This window comes from Mus musculus, chromosome 12, assembly GCF_000001635.26.
Source record: "Mus musculus strain C57BL/6J chromosome 12, GRCm38.p6 C57BL/6J".
Taxonomy (NCBI): Eukaryota; Metazoa; Chordata; class Mammalia; order Rodentia; family Muridae; genus Mus; species Mus musculus.
In genome coordinates, this window is record NC_000078.6 from 5,007,092 (window position 1) to 5,020,065 (window position 12,974).

The 12,974-nt window shown below is 37.5% G+C and overlaps 1 protein-coding gene across 6 annotated transcripts in view; it reads left to right on the forward strand.

Moving 5' to 3' along the window:
* Atad2b (ATPase family, AAA domain containing 2B) overlaps window positions 1-12,974 on the forward strand; it is a 132,993-nt gene that overhangs the window by 92,688 nt on the left and 27,331 nt on the right. For 3 of the 6 annotated variants that reach the window (XM_006515116.4, NM_001362349.1, XM_030246779.1), the window contains 3 exons: window positions 3,162-3,297; window positions 6,712-6,908; window positions 10,892-11,051. In XM_006515116.4, the coding sequence (XP_006515179.1) occupies window positions 3,162-3,297; window positions 6,712-6,908; window positions 10,892-11,051 (493 nt within the window). Of the gene's footprint in view, window positions 1-3,161; window positions 3,298-6,711; window positions 8,260-10,891; window positions 11,052-12,974 lie in introns of those variants that run through there. The other 3 variants (XM_006515117.4, XM_017315117.1, XR_381193.4) reach the window with 2 other exon arrangements.

The window sequence follows — 12,974 nt, forward strand, 5'->3', positions numbered from 1 at the left end:
TCATTCTTTGTGAGATCAGCTGATGGGATGTGACCTGTAGCTTTTCATTGGTAGAGTTAGATTTTATTTAGGTTAAATATTTTTGTGCATTTTTCTTTTAAAAATTATATCTGACATTTACTTTTGAGTTTGAAAAAAAGTAGAGCCATAGTTTATTCAGGGGAAGAAATTGGCTTTGAATGAAACTCATCAAAATTATCTGTTTGTCTGTCTGTCTACCCTCTCATTTTTGAGACAAGGTTTCTCTGTAGCCCTAGCTGTCCTGGAATTTGCTCTGTAGACCAGGCTGGCCTCCAACTTATGGAGAACTGCCTGCTTTGCCTCCTCTGACTGCTGGGATTAAAGGGTGTGCTGTGACTGCCCAACTTGATTAAATTTTTTAAAAAGTAATTTTTTTTTATTTTATGCTTACTGGTGTTTTGCCTGCAGTTAAGACCATCACTCAACTTCTATACATTTATTAACTTGCCTGTTTGCTGCAATGTGATGTCTTAAGTTTGAATTCACTTAAGGCATTTGCTGTTTGTTTTTGTACCTTTCTATCAACAGCGAGTAGCACACTCCCTAGTGCAGTTCCTGGTCCTGTACCTGTAAGCACACACGGACACCTAGGGCAGTTCCTGGTCCTGTACCTGTAAGCACACACGGACACCTAGGCACTCATGCAGTTCAAGCACAGCAGAGTTAGCGAGGGAATGGATTATAGGAAAGGTAGATGATCCCTGCTCAACAGGAGTTAAAGTTTGCAGGGAAGAGAGACATTGAAAAAGTCAAAAATTATGGGAACTCTCTATATAGTATGAAGTTGAAGAGACGGCTATCCTCTTGCAGAAGATCTGGGTTCAGTTTCCAGCACCGACATCAGTAGCCTTATAACTGCAGTAGCTGTGACACTCTGTTTTGTTACAATCCATATTCATATATACGCATACTTAATATCTTTTTTGAAAAGCTACAGTAGTAGAATAAAAAAGAAAATTTAACTTTATTACTGAAAAGATTTCACTAAAAATGAAAAGCAAGCCACAGACTGGTAGATAAGTTTTAAAATAGGTCATTTTTCTGATGTATGACGTTAAAAATGTGGAGTTTTGTTTGTTTATTTGGTTTTTTTTTTGGAGGGGTTGTTTGTTTTGTTTATTTTTGTTTTTCGAGACAGAGTTTCTCTGTGTAGCTTTGGCTGTCCTGGAACTCACTCTGTAGACCAGGCTGGCCTTGAACTCACAGAGATCTACCTGCCAAGTACTGGGATTAAAAGTGCATGCCACCACCATGACCACCACCCGACCCGATCAAATGATTTTTGATAAAGGTTTTGGGACTGTTACATCTGGGAAAGTCTATTCTACATGCTAAAAAAAAAATGAAGCTGAATGCTTACCTAATACATAATGCAAAATTAACTTAAAGTGAAAGAACCTAGTGGGGAAGCCCCCACTCTGTTCCCGATTCGGTGTGCACCCAAAAATCACGAATAGACCAACCTGATGTAATTACATGAAGTAGTTTAATGGCAGAGCTCCGGGTCGAAACGTATCTCACGCAGGAGACAGTGGATTCAATCCCAAGGCTTGGAAGCTAGGGGTTTTTATAGAAAAGGGGCTGGGGCTTGGGGGAGGAATCGGTGCAGTTACACACAAATGGGCAATTTAAACATCAGAGAGCAGTATGTGATAGTAATAAGGGAGGGTGATTGTCTTGGTGGGCAGGACATCTGGCCAAAACCCAAACCATATTAGCAGGTGGTCCATTACTCATCTTGAGCTTGTCCGGAGATTGCATGCCTCTCTTATCTGGAAGGCTTGTTGGTTCCTAGGATGGCTTTACAGCCTTTGTTCTTTGCTCTAAGCCCAAAAAGTCCCCTAACTAGCAAGCCACATGAGACATGGACCTTGAATAAACTTTCTGGCTAGGGCTTTAAAGTCTTGAATTTAGTTTTCTTTCTTTCAAAAGCAAGTCAAACATATGTAAGAGCTACAACTTTTAAGATTTTTAGAGGTTAGCATGGTAGTAAACACCATATTTGACAGGAAGTTCTTGGACATGGTACCGAAAAAGCAAAAACAAAAGTACTAAAAATAAGTAAGGTGGATCTTGCAAAAATTAAAACTTATGTATATCAGTGGATATTATTGATATAGGGAAAGGCAAACCACAAAATGGGAGAGATATTCTAAACAATAAGAAAAGCTTTTTATCAGACTTTGGCGTCTAGAAGGTAGAAGTTAGACCTAAAGCCAGTCAATTAACCAACCAACCAGACTAAAAAATCAAAGGCAGTGTTGAGTGTCTGTGACAAATGTGGATGGTATACAGGACTTTAAGTAGCATATTTTGGAAGGGGGAGCCTTGCTAGAGTAGATGAGGAGATGGGAGGTGAAGTGTTTCAAACTCTAGTTTATTGACAGTGGAACCAGGATTCCGGAGGGTGCAATGAATAGACTTGGTAGGGAAAGAACAGAGGATGAGCAATAGAAAGAAATAGGAAGATTTTAAAGAGTTAGTGTTAATATGCTTATAGCTCCTTATTGTATGATCTAAATATTTTGGTATTACCTAATATCTCTTCAATCAGTTACTGATGATTTTTATGTACATGCTTCCGCTGGTTATTGACTTAGACAACTGGACTCTTGTTTGTGGTTTCGTTTATGGAGTCAAAGCTTTTGTCAGAATGGATGTGCTGTGCTTATTGAGAATGGGACAAGAAATGGAAGGAATTTTTTTTGAAAATTTATTTATATTATGTATATGAGTACACTGTAGCTGTCTTCAGACACATTAGAAGAAGTATCAGATCCCATTACAGATGGTTGTGAGGCACCATGTGGTTGCTGGGAATTGAACTCAGGACCTCTGGAAGAGCAGTCAGTGCTCTTAACCACTGAGCCATCTCTCCAGCCCGGAAGGAATTTTTAAAAAAGATTTATTTATTTATTAGATGTAAGTACACTGTAGCTGTCGCAGAAGAAGACATCAGATCCCATTACAGATGGTTGTGAGCTACCATGTGGTTGCTGGGAATTGAACTCAGGACCTTCCGAAGAGCAGTTGGTGCTCTTAACCACTGAGCCATCTCTCCAGCCCCAAGGGAGGAATTTTAATTTGATTTATTATGTATGCTTTTAATTCTGTATTCTCTTTTATGTATGTGTGTATAGGTTAAATGTATCTTTAGAATACAGTATGAAGAGGTATTATATATTCAAAGACCTATTGAAGAAGATCGAAGAAAATTTTTCCAAGAACTTATTCTCCATCAGGCGTCAATGGCACCACCACGAAGGAAACATACTGGTAAGTCCCAAAGCTTTACACTAAAAAGACAATGGAATTAAAAAATATTCAAGTCATCAGTCTTGGTGGCAAACAGCCTTACCCACTGAGCCATCCCCTGGCCTAGATAGACATATTGAAAATGGCTGTGTGTACCTAATCCAAGGTTGAGTACATCTTTGTTAAAGTTTTATTAACCCCAACTTCAGAAATTCTCCTTTTAAAGTTACATAAAAAACGAGGTCCTATTGCTAATCTTTCAGCCTCTACAAGAAAACACCATTTTTTTGATAAAACAATTTTAAGCCTATATTCTGTATTCAACAGCTCAGAAAGCCAAGAGGAAAAAGTTATCAGTTTTTTCTATGTTTTCCTCTTTGAAGTACCTGGTTCTTGAAATGGCAGGATATGAATAACAGGTTATTGATTCCTTTGTGGAGCGGGGCAAGTTTGATAATCTGAGAGGTGGTATATCACTTTTCTCTTGTTACAAAATGCCTGACACAAATAAGGAAGGGTTTGCATAAATGCAGTTGATTCCGATAAGAAAGCACACACAACAGTGGCGGGAGAGCAAGACATTGGTCACACTGAGTGGGGAGTGCTGGTGCGGTGTGCTTCCTCTTGTGTGGGCCCGGACCGTGGAGTGTGTTGTTTACACTGGAGGTGTCCACTGGAGGTCTCTGCTCACAGACACAACCAGAGCTGAATCTCCTGGGTGATTCCATATCCAGTCATGTTGACAGTGGAATTTAACAACAAAAGCTGGTTAGAATGTGGTCTTTTCTGGTTTACTTGCTAATTTAAAAATATTTATTTAGTATATATTATGTGGTATTTGAAAGGCTACCATAGCCCTGTTTTAAGCATTTTATTTTTCTTGGGTTTGGAAATGCTTGCATAGCTCTTAGAAAACCCCAAGGATTTGTTGGGTTCTAGGCTGTCGTAAGGAAGGACTGACATGGAGGAAGCTTTCTTTTCCTCCTTTTAAAGTTACAGAAAAAACGAGGTCCTATTGCTAATCTTTCAGCCTCTACAAGAAAACACCATTTTTTGATAAAACAATTTTAAGCCTATATTTCCTTGTTCTATTTTTTTAAATGTCATTATAATTAATTCTTGGAAAATCTCATACATGCATAAGTGCACTTTAATATGCACCCCCACTCTTCTCCCACCCTCTTCCAGATTCACTCTCTATCCCCTTAGTCCCTCCCGTTCCTTTTCATTTATCCTAACTGTTCTTATCGATACTAAATATTTTTTCTCTTTCTTCTTATCTTTTCATAAATATCTACTTGTTTGGGTTTTTGTTGTTTATGTGTTATATTGTTAATATATCAAATATATTTACCTTGATAACAGTTTATTTTACTTTTTTATATACACGTAGATAAATATGTGTTTAGTCTCATCAATTCTGTTTCAGCATCTCAGTGCTGGGATGGAGTCACCATGTCTGGCTTAAATTTTCTGTTTCTCTGTATTTTTTTCTTTATGCTTAAAATTTTTATTTACTGTGTTTGTGTGATGGACGACTATGGTTATTTCTTTTTACCTTTATGAGGGTTTTGGAGATTGAACTCAAGTCTCTAAGGCAAGTATTTTACCCATTAAGCCATCTTTATGGTTTTTTGCGACAGAGTCTTTCTCTATAGCCCTGGCTGGACTTGAACTCATGATTGGGTGGTTCATTGACTTTCAGTTTTCATGGAAAGACCCTGTGACAATACTTACTATTTGAGTCCTGAACTTTAGTATGATGGCAAGAAAAAAAATTTTTTTATTAAAAGTTAAGCTTTATGAAACACACACACACTCTCCTCTTCCTCCTCCTCCTCTTCTTTTTTTTCTTCTTCCTCTTCTTCCTCTTCCTTTTTTTTTTTTTAAGAAAGATTCTCAGCCACATAGCTCTGACTCTCCTAGAACTCACAGATGTCCACCCACCTCTGCTCCCAGAGTACTAGGATTAAAGGTGTGTGCCGCCACATTGAGCTTGAAAGATCATTTTGTAATTCAGTTCATACAGCTGACAAAGGACCGTGAAGAAGACAGGATGGACATCTCTCAGCACCTTACAGCAGAAAATACAAACATTTCAGTAATAAAATGGGCAAATGATATAATGTACATAGATCGTAAATAAACATGAAATTATATGTGCTGATGGAAATGTATAACATCAGTATCTTCATTAGATATTGTAGTCGTAAAAGATTTCATCAGTGGGTAAAGTTTGTACAAGATTCCCTGTGTTATCTCCTTTTGTAAAATTTTGGTAATGAACTTGAAATAAAAAACACCACAAACAAAATCCACAACAAAGTTAAAGCTAGAAAAATAGCTTTCTATCTTCTTTCACAACTCCTGCATCCTGTTGTTCCTCATCCCTTACCCACTTTCTTGTTCTTCTTTCTATATCTTGTATCCATATGCACATTTGTTTAAATATATAGGCTCTATCCACATACGAGGGAGAACGTGTAGGGCTGGGTTTTTCCCCGAGATTGGGTGATCTTGCTTAATATTGTACAGTCCATGTCCATCTATTTTGCCAGTTCTTTAAAAGAATATTTTAAAGTAGAAACATTAATGTTTTAAGGAGTTTACTTTGTTTTAGGTTCATAATAAAACCTTAGATTATATATATATATGGCGTTTTCATGTCTTCCATGGCCTTAATTTTTTGTTTCCTTTTTTGAGCTTTCTGCTTTGTGAAGTTGGAGAGAGGCCCTAGTGGTTAAGAGCATATGCTGTTTAAGCATGAAGGCTGAAATTCAGAGTCCTAGCACGAGGACATGCACAAGGCAAGAGCGCCTCAGTGCTACGTGTAACCAGCTGTGAACAAGGACACAAACAGAAGGGGCTTTGGGGCTTGCTGGCTGCCATTCTCACTGAAAAGCTCCAGCTTCAGTGAGAGACAGAGAAAGATAGGGAGGACATTGTCCTGCTTTGCCTAGACACACATGCATCAGTGCACACCCTCATAGACACATGTGCATGTGTGCACGTACACACACACCCTCATACAGACACAAGTGCACGTGTATATGCACACACACCCTCATACAGACACAAGTTCATGTGTGTATGCACACACACCCTCATACAGACACAAGTGCACGTGTGCACACACACACACAGTTCTACTTTTATTTTTCTCCCATTTTTGTAGGTGTTGCTCACTGTCCCTTGTGGTTCTCAGAATACTAGGGTAGAGTTCTAGAGAACTAGCAGACCTGTTGTACATTACTTAGTGAAGTGAAGTTATTCTCTTACTTCCTTTTAATTTCCATTTGAAGTTTTACTTATTGGATTGTCATGGTATGTGGACTTGTAGTTTTGCTTCTTTACAGATGTTTTGAAAGAATACCAGAATACCAATTGAGTCCTGGCTTATCATCCTAAATCTTAACCATCCCTCCACTGTTTTAGCTCTTCGTGCTATGGAAGTGCTTCCGCTTGCACTACCATCACCTCCTCGTCAGTTATCAGAATCAGAAAAAAATCGGATGGAAGACCAGGAGGAAAATACGTTACGAGAGTTGCGGTTGTTCCTCAGGGACGTTACCAAGAGGCTGGCCACAGATAAACGCTTTAACATCTTCAGCAAACCGGTGGATATTGAAGAGGTCTTGTTTCAGTAGTGTGCAAACAGTGAAGTTGAACTGGCTAAAAGAAAAAAAATATTGACATCTTTTTTGGAAGGAAAAAAAGCAAAGGCATGGATATTACCCCTAGCCTGTGAAATTTTAATCCATGTGATAACTACCAGTGTTACCAGCAAACACCTGGTGACTTTTGAGTGAAATTAGTGACCAATTTGTATATGTCCTCTTAATTATTATTTTTCTCTGTGATCACCTACTCTTTAAGAGGAGGATTAAAATTACTCCTGTGAAATGTCCATAATAGACTATTTTTATTCCAGGATAAATCCTGCTTTAAAACTGTTTTGGTATCAACCTACTGGGCCAACATTGGCATTTCCTTAACTGCAGAAAGAGGTGGTCAAGTCTCCAACTGCCTTAGTCTTTCTACTTTAGAACGGCCTCTTGCTGAGATGCCACTAAAAGTTAAACACATCCCATGATCCTAACACTGTTTTCCTCTCCAAAGATTTTCTCTGCTCCCAGTGGAAAATTCCTCACTATGTACGTGTATTGTTTTGTGTAATTGTGGGAACTTGGTCTGTGATGGTGAGAAAAGGAATTTTCCATTTGGAATATGCCAGAGTGCTGTCAATTCAAAAAACTTTTTATCCTGGGATAATATAGCATGGATGAGCACAATATAATCTTTTCTGGCCTTCTTCTTATAGTTCAGACTCCATGTTTGAGCAGTTTTGGTGTCTAGTTCTTTCTTTCTTTGTCATTAAGAATATTTGAATTATAAAGTGATTCAAAGTTGAATGTTGTGTCCTGATTGTGAAGTCTGTGGTTTTGGACCTGAGCAGATTCCTTTGGAATCATTACGTCATCTGTGACTGGAAAGCCTGAGTTAGTGATCTCTGAAAATCTACATTTCCCCCTTCTTTCGGAATAAAGGGACTGTCAACGTTTTCAGTTGAATGTTTAACCACAGTGTGTAGATTTGATAACTTTCAAATCACACAAGAAGGTCATTTTTATTACTGTTCAGTGTTACAGTTGAGGAACTTGGCTAGTAATATAGCCAAGTTTTGAAATTTTTTTTTTTAATTTAAAGCCCATAGTCTTTTTAAACTCAAGACACAGTCTCATTATTTAGACCTGGATGACCTTAAACTTACAATCTTCTAGCTCCCAAAATTTGGAATTATAGGCATGACCACTGTGTTTGAAAGCCCACATTATTTTGTCCTTTCCATTGTAGCTACCTTCTGCCTTTTCTTACTGGAGTAATAGGACCTGAAAGATATGTCTAATTTATTCTTTTAACCTTAAGTAACACATACACACACACACACACACACACACACACACACACACACACACACACACACAGAGAGAGAGAGAGAGAGAGAGAGAGAGAGAGAGAGAGCGAACGCTAATTGTAAAGGTTTCTTTTTATGGTTCTAAGAATTGAACTCAAAATCTTGCAATGACTCCACCAACTAAGCTATGCCCTAGTCCTAAAGACTGTTTTAAAAAGATAAACAAAACAGTTCACTTCCTCTGAAGGTGTGTTTGGAATCAAGCACTTAAAGAAAGAGCTGGCCCACCATGCTGAGACGAACTAGTTCTCTTGCTCAAGAAACGTTTTCTTCCTAATCACTAAATTTTGGCAGATTTCAATTGTCATCTGCCTTTAAGAAAATATAAGTTTTATAAATCATGGTAAAGAAATGGAAAGGGCTAGGCATACTGAGTAAGGTTTAGGTAACTGTTTTGTTAATGTTAGGATCTTCTTTTCTGATTCATGTTTATTCTGGGCTTGCTCTCAAAGCTGAAACCAGGAGTATCAGGGGAAGGATAACAGTATTTTGAAAAACAAGATAATTTCTTCTTCTTCTTCTTCTTCTTCTTCTTCTTCTTCTTCTTCTTCTTCTTCTTCTTCTTCTTCTTCTTCTTCTTCTTCTTCTTCTCTTCTCTTCTTTCTTCTTCTTTCTTCTTCTTTCTTCTTCTTTCTTCTTCTACTTTCTTCTCCTTTCTTCTTCTTCTTTTTTGTTTTGTTTTTCGAGACAGGGTTTCTCTGTATAGCCCTGACTGTCTTGGAACTCACTTTGTAGATCAGGCTGGCCTCAAACTCAGAAATCGGCCTGCCTCTGCCTCCCGAGTGCTGGGATTAAAGGCGTGAATCACCACCACCTGCCCTTTTTTATGTTTTTATATCATAGTCAATTTCTAGACAGATACCAGGTACCAAAGTTAAATCAGGATCAGATTAACAATTTAAACAGTCCCCTAAAGAAATAGAAGCAGTCATTAATAGTCTCCCAACCAAAAAAAAAAAAAAAAAAGCCCAGGACCAGATGGGTTTAGTGCAGAGTTCTATCAGACATTCAAAGAAGACCTAATTCCAACTCTCCTCAAACTATTCCACAAAATAGAAGCAGAAGGTATTCTACCCAGTTCATTCTATGAAGCCACAATTACTATGATACCTAAACCACATAAAGACCCAACAAAGAAAGAGAACTTCAGACAAATTTCCCTTATGAATATCGATATAAAAATACTCAATAAAGTTCTCGCTAACTGAATCAAGAACACATCTATACGATCATCCGTCATGATCAAGTAAGCTTCATTCCAGGGATTCAGGGATGGTTTAATATACAGAAATCCATCAATGTAATCCACTATATAAACAAACACAAAAACAAGATAATTTCTAAGTAGCTTAAAACATAAAAGTATAGGCCTTGGTGGTGGTGGCGCACACCTTTAATCCCAGCACTTGGGAGGCAGAGGCAGGCAGATTTCTGAGTTCCAGGCCAGCCTGGTGTACAGAGTGAGTTGCAGGGCACACAGAGAAACCTAGTCTCAAGAAACCAAAACCAACCAAACAAAAAGTCACACATACCCCTAAGTGTATATATTCAAGGAATGAGTTAGAAGTGGCTAAAATCTATTAAATTTAAGGTCAACTACAGAAAGCAAAACATTTTTAAAAACATGCTGAATTTAAAATTAAGCATGTACTAAAATCCTTTTAATAGTCTAAAACTTGAAGGTGCTTTTTCTGTTTGTTAATGTTTCTGTTTCCATTTCTATAGCAAGGACAAGGTCTCAGAGTCCAACTAATAGTTCCATTGCTGCCAGCATAAGATCCCCTTAGAGCTGACTGACAGTCACATCTGACTGATGGACTGAAAAATTTAAAAACACATAAATTACATGCATGAGTATGCATATGTTTGTGCATAAATTAAAACCATGGCATCAGTGGTTTCAGAAGCTGTAAGAAAACAAACTCTCACATTTCAGAAACTGCCCGGAAGTTGGTCCTGAGCTAGTTTTAGGAATTTCTGAAACTGCTTTCATAATCACTATTTGACTTGAAGTTTCTACTTGAGAAAACAGTAGACATAGGTTGCTAATTCTTACTGGTTATGTGACAGAAAATCTATTCCTGACTTAATATCTCTCTATAAAAAAAGTTATGTGCAGAGGCAAGTCCAGCAAACCCTTAGTTAGTTAGAAAAAAACAATTACTTACATTTGATTGACTCAAAATGTGTGTAATGACTCCAAAGGAGAAGAAAATACTTTCCATGAAATTGTTTGCCTTTTTATAAAGTAACAAAACAAAACAAACAAACAAAACCCAACCAAACAAGAAGAGCCACATAGCAGCAAGTATTAGTATGAAAACTCTCACTTTCCTTTGTTTTTCTTTTCCGTGAGGTAGAACAGTTACTGTTGCTGCTCGTGTGTCACCCACACGCTCTCTGCTCAGACAAACCTAAAGGGTTTACCGTCTGTTTCAGAGGTCAGGATGAGCACCATGAAGCTTTTCATGGAAAGTATAGACAGTAACTTTAGTGGAATAAGCAGCATAATTTTATTCTTCTATAATTGACTACCTATATTTAAATTTTAAAGTGTTCTGATTTTAATTGTTGGTTTTATGACGCAAAGCATATGCAAACACAGATATAATTTTCATTAAAGTGTCCTGTTTGTTGTAGGTTTCAGATTACCTTGAAGTAATCAAAGAACCAATGGATTTATCGACAGTAATAACTAAAATTGATAAACATAATTATCTAACGGCTAAAGATTTCCTGCAAGATATTGACCTCATCTGTAGCAATGCTTTAGAATACAACCCAGACAAGGACCCCGGAGGTAAGGACACTGTGGCGACATTAAAGCCTCTCTCAGGTTGATAAATGAGTGTGTTTAGGAATTCTGAGAAAGTAATAACCTATCTAGAAATACCAGGCTTAATTCGGAACGTCCTGCATTTCTAGGCACCGTGGTTTTCGTCCAGGATTTAGTTACCATTTTTCTTTTAGTTTTTATACTGAGTTCTAATTTTTTTCAGATTGATGGAATATTTAGGAAATGAACTTAAAATTTGTTTGTTTAGCTAATATCAGTTGTCATCAGTAGTGCCACTAAACACAGGATTTTTAATTTGTGGAACTGAGGGTTGGATAAACTTATTTATTACTTCCCCTACCCCCCAACCCCTTAAAGACGGGATCTCACTGTATGCTCCTGGCTTGCCTGTAGCTTGATAATGTAAACTAGGCTGGTCTAAGAGTCACAGAGAGATCCACCTGCCTCTGCCTTTTGAGTGCTGGAATCAGAGGTGTGTGACACCGTGCCCAATACTATACCAGAATTTCCTCTACAGTGTTTTCTGTTCTGTAGATTGGAGGTACTCTTGTGTGATTTTATTTTACTCCTAATTACATCCTGTATTTTCCAGAGGTGTCTATCCTTTGACATAATACCATGATGTCATCCTCAAAAGTGTTAAGATCACATTCATACATATCCTGGGAATCATCTATCTAGTGAGCTGTGTGTTGAATATGCCCGTGAGTCTGTAGTTCCAACTCTTGTCCTTGCTCCCCAAGGAAAATCACTAAGAACATATCTAGTTAAAGAAGATGGAATTATTGTAAATAGGGATGGTTTTATACCAGACTGTTTCATGGGAATCATAGAGGATTTAGTATTGTGTTACATAATCTTAGGGAAACTGTGAGGGAGTGGGGCTTAGAAGTAAATTGGATGTTGCTAGGTAGTGGGGCCATGTAGTAGTTAGGTATTCTAGGAACTTAGGAATGAGCTGGTTGAGACAGCCCAGCAGGTAAGTCTTCCACCACGCCTGGAGACCTGAGTTTGATCCCACATATTGGAAGGAGAGCATCAATTCCTATAAGTTGTCTTCTGAACTCAACGTGCATGAAATAATGTCTCCTACCAGACAGTGGTATTAGTGAGAGCAGAATTATTTCTGGCCATTTTTGTGGTTAGGATAGTGTTCATATTTTGTTGTGCTTAGATGTAATTTCAGAGTGGTGTTGTTTTTATTTGGCCCATCATGGTCACACAGTGGCTTCGTGTGATGCTGTTTTTAATGTGAGTACACTAAGATTAACTGACCATGCTAGGCTAACTCTCAGTTATCTGGAGTGGTTTTTTTACTTTCCTCACTCAGTGAGGATTTTGTTTCTTACTAGGTAATACACAAGGAATTATTTTTAAAGGATTTGTGTTTCTGTTCTTTAAAGACACTCTATCTGTATTTGGAAATAGTGTTTCTCAACTTAAGCCATGGAGCAGTATGGCATGGAGTTCTCCATTCGATATGAAATTATTTTCCATCTGAATTTAGACCATAGTAATCAATAATATCCTATTTCATGTTTAGAAACAGAATAAAATATTTTCATAGGAGGGCTTAGTGGGTACTAAGTTTTTTACTATTGTGTTAGGATATTTCCTTGTTATGTTTTTGTTATTTGCTTTATAAGTGGTTTATTTCTATTTTATGTGTATGAATGTTGGCCTGAATAAATGTAATGGCTAAGGTTGGACATTTTCATACATCTCTTTGCTATAAAATGATGTAATATGTATATATATATATGTGTGTGTGTGTGTGTGTGTGTGTGTGTTTGTATATATACTCTAACATTTTTTGAAACTCTTATTAATGAGTAGGTTTGTCCCACACTTAAAAATTATAGGTAGATGTGATATGGCAATGGCTTATTCCCAAACATGTTAGGACTTTGAGTTTTTTCCCTCGAT